Source organism: Nematolebias whitei, chromosome 9 (assembly GCF_014905685.2).
Source record: "Nematolebias whitei isolate Nwh7 chromosome 9, NemWhi1, whole genome shotgun sequence".
Classification (NCBI taxonomy): Eukaryota; Metazoa; Chordata; class Actinopteri; order Cyprinodontiformes; family Rivulidae; genus Nematolebias; species Nematolebias whitei.
The window spans coordinates 13318876-13322308 of NC_056506.1; the positions used below are offsets into that span (position 1 = coordinate 13318876).

General features: G+C 40.1%; 1 protein-coding gene across 1 annotated transcript in view; it reads right to left on the reverse strand.

Annotated features, from left to right (window-relative positions):
* Nucleotides 1-1138: 1138 nt before the first annotated feature.
* The window catches only part of LOC119414953 (WD repeat-containing protein 48), a 14145-nt gene continuing 11850 nt past the window's right edge, over nt 1139-3433 (reverse strand). The window contains exons 16-18 of the mRNA XM_037682069.1: nt 2883-2959; nt 2584-2776; nt 1139-2435 (exon numbers count right to left, since the gene is read on the reverse strand). Coding sequence (XP_037537997.1) covers nt 2340-2435; nt 2584-2776; nt 2883-2959 — 366 coding nt within the window. The 3' untranslated portion in view covers nt 1139-2339. The remainder of the gene's footprint in view (nt 2436-2583; nt 2777-2882; nt 2960-3433) is intronic.

Here is a 3433-nt window from a genome sequence, read left to right on the forward strand (position 1 = left end):
AATTCTTTAAATAAAGAAATAAGTAAACTAAATGTTAATATTTATGAGACTCTTAATGTTCTGCATCTACAATAATTTAAAATAAGTTTTTAGCCTTTCTCAAAAAATATTGTTCAAGTTGTTGAGAATTTAAAAACGAGGGGGAAAATAAAATCACGCTTTTGAAAATGTATAATTTTCTTGAATTCAAAATTTTCTGGCCCTCGAGTCCTTTCACATAGATGGTTCTGGCCCACCTATGAGAACGTTTGGACACCCCTGGGATAGAGGGTTAAATGAAATATTTAGTTTCTGCTACACTAAAGAGAAAAAGACTTGAATCGTTCCAGTGACAAACATTTACTAGTGCAAAGCACAGCTGCACCTTCCAAACATTTAAAGGTACTCGTTGCACGCCGTCAAGTCAAACAGAGCGTTTATCCTGAAGCGTGCAGTTTGAAGAGTTCAGTAGTTTTCCAGATGTGTTGACATGAGTCGTGACATGTGGGTACGTAGTCAATGTAAACACTTTTCTCTGCGTGCTTAGCTCATCAGGTCTGAGCTTTGATACGCAGCAACACATCACTTGGACTCTTCCGTAGGTAAACACACACTATGGATGAGAGGCAGATTGTCTCTTCATGAGGTTGCAGTATCTTTCACATAATCAGCTTTATACACTAGAGCGACGTCGGTGCACCGTCACGACTCTGAAGGGGTTTTACACTTTTACTCAGAGCAGTCAGTTATAGGACACGGGACACTTCAGTGTCCATCGTATTGGATTTTAAAGGTAGGAATGTTGGGCTGAAAAAAAAATTGTGTTTTTACTGCAGATGTGCAAAATGGTTTAGTTTTTTAATGAGAATTATTGTAATACAGCTAGTTTTATGCCTGTAATTTATGGGGTCTATGCAAAATGATCCGCCTGGAGGTTTAAAGACATAATGTGTTCCTAACAGGACTCACATGTTTACTGCAGTCTGTTTATGGGGCTATTTAATTATTTTTTTGGGCCAGAGTAGGAGCTAGTGTGTAAAAATAAGGGTATTTTTGCAAATATTTAATGATTTGTATGTTTTGTTAGGTATGTTTTGATAATTGTTAAATGAGTGAACCTTTTGAATGTTAAATCACTTTAAAAAAAAAGTGTCCCTTGTTTTTATTTCACGCTCGTCAGCTGAACACGTTACATCTCAACATCCACGGATAGTCCCGACAGGTTTCATCATTCTTAAGACCGTTCCAATTAAGTTTGAATGCCTAAAATATACATATCTCAAGTTATTACAAGGAATATTGCAGCAGCGTGGCCTCATCGTGGTACATGTTCTGGTTTGGCCAATTAGAGCTCACTCGGTGCATCCTCCTTTATGGCGTCTTACACACTCGCGTGCCATGGCAACATTAACTCCACTAAACAACAGACCTGTTGGACATGGTTTCAGTTTGGAGAGTTTCCCACAGTGGCTCTAAAAATCAGTTTATATTTACTCTTATTAAATCTAAATGACACACACAAGGAAACCCTTCACTGTCAGCATCTTCTCTTTGTGAGCAGGAGTTCTTTATATACCTTATCAAGGTTTCTAATAATGACTTGGACATGAAGGGCATTGTGAATACAACAAATGTAGTCATCATGGTCGAGTCAAACTACGGTCATGACCATGAAAGTGCTCTTGGAATTTTGGGGGAAAAAGGTTACCGTAAGTTCGTATGAAAACTGTACAAGAACAAAAACCTGCTGCAAAAGGAACTCATTTGAATCAAAAATGTTGCACGTATATTTACAAAAAATAACATTCTATGGAACAGCACAGCTAAAAAAAAAGAAAAACGCCACAGGAAGTGTTGCGTCTGATGTGTGAGTTGAAGTCCAGGGCTTGTTGGGGGACTGATGCTACCCAGAGACCAGATGTACTCCTGCGGTGTCGGCTCTGCTCAGACAGGTGCAAAGTGTTCGTAGAACAAGGACAGTTTCTGGAATGTACTAGAGTGGTCTACTACATCCATGTGCATAAACACAGTCGGACACAAATACAGACTGGAACTTCAGTTGTCTCGAAACAAACGTCAGTCAGGCAAAGATCAGAGGAAAAAAAAAAAACGGCTGAAATCTGGAAAAAACTTCCTCGAGGTGTTAAAAAACCAATATGGACCTCGTACTTTCCCAGGAGTGTGTTGGCTGCGCCGGAGTGCTCAGGTCTCCCTATGACACATCATGAATCGTCCTCACGTTTACGGGATTCAGCAGTCGATACCGCCACTCTGGACCACACAATGGGAAACAGGGTACTACATGTTGGAGGTGGGTGGTGATTGGCAAATGACAGTTCTGGTTGTAAAAATGACGACTTTCATGTGGACTTCTGCCTATAGTGAAGTGTCAAGTCCCCTCCACTCTTCCAGATAAAATGTTTAACTGTCCGCAGGTCCATGTTGGGGTCTAGAACCTGAAAAACACAAAAGGTTACTAACAACTCTTACGTTTTATTTAATTAAAAGGACAGTGCACATTAACCAATATTCTACAAATATAAATGCACCAGAATTGGCACAACGATTATTCGTGTGTTAAAAAAAAGAAATCAGTCAGCGTGCCTGGTCTTGACACATTAGCTCAATCTTCTCCTCAGCTAGCATGGCCATGTCCTCCTCCTTCTCCTGCTCGCCTGGTTTATCATTGGCTGAGGCTGAGGTGGTCTGAGACTCGTTGTCCAGATTAATGATCTTCTCGTAAACGTGCTCCATCACCTTCCTCACCTGGAGCATATCACTGGCCGAGAGACGGTCCCTAAAGACAAGAAGACGATCCGATCTGAAGTGGGCTGCAGCTCGCCTGCTCCTCAGAGCACAAGTTTCAGTTTCTGCTGCTACAACGTAGAAAAGTTTCAACTTACTTTTTGAGTGTTTTTGCACCAGAGGAAGAATGGGGCTGGAGGTAGAATGGGATTTTGTTGAACTTGGGCATATTTTTCTAGAACAGAGGAGGGAACAGAAATAAATCATGGCAGAAGCTGTTCATGAAAACATCTGAGACAAAAACAACGCTGGAGCTCACGATACGAGCACGTGACTTCAGATGGTGAGCTGATTAAAACCAGACCGCGATGCACTGTAAATTAACAGAATCACCTCGTTTAGTTTTTGTACATTTAATGACCTTCAACAGAACCTCTTCCCACAATAACAAGCCTCTCATGTGAGGCACAGACTTACTGTTGGAACAGCCACGGTTCTCGTCACACAAACCAGGATTTAGTAAAAGTATTCTGACTGGTCACTGAATCACCTATAATAATAATAATAATTATAAAAACAACAACAATAATAATAATGTCTCAACACACCAAAATAATCAGTTAAAAGGAAAGATGGAAACAAAGTTAAAAAATATAACGAGGACACAAAATGAATTGAAACCAGAAGTTTACATACACTAAAAGACCCC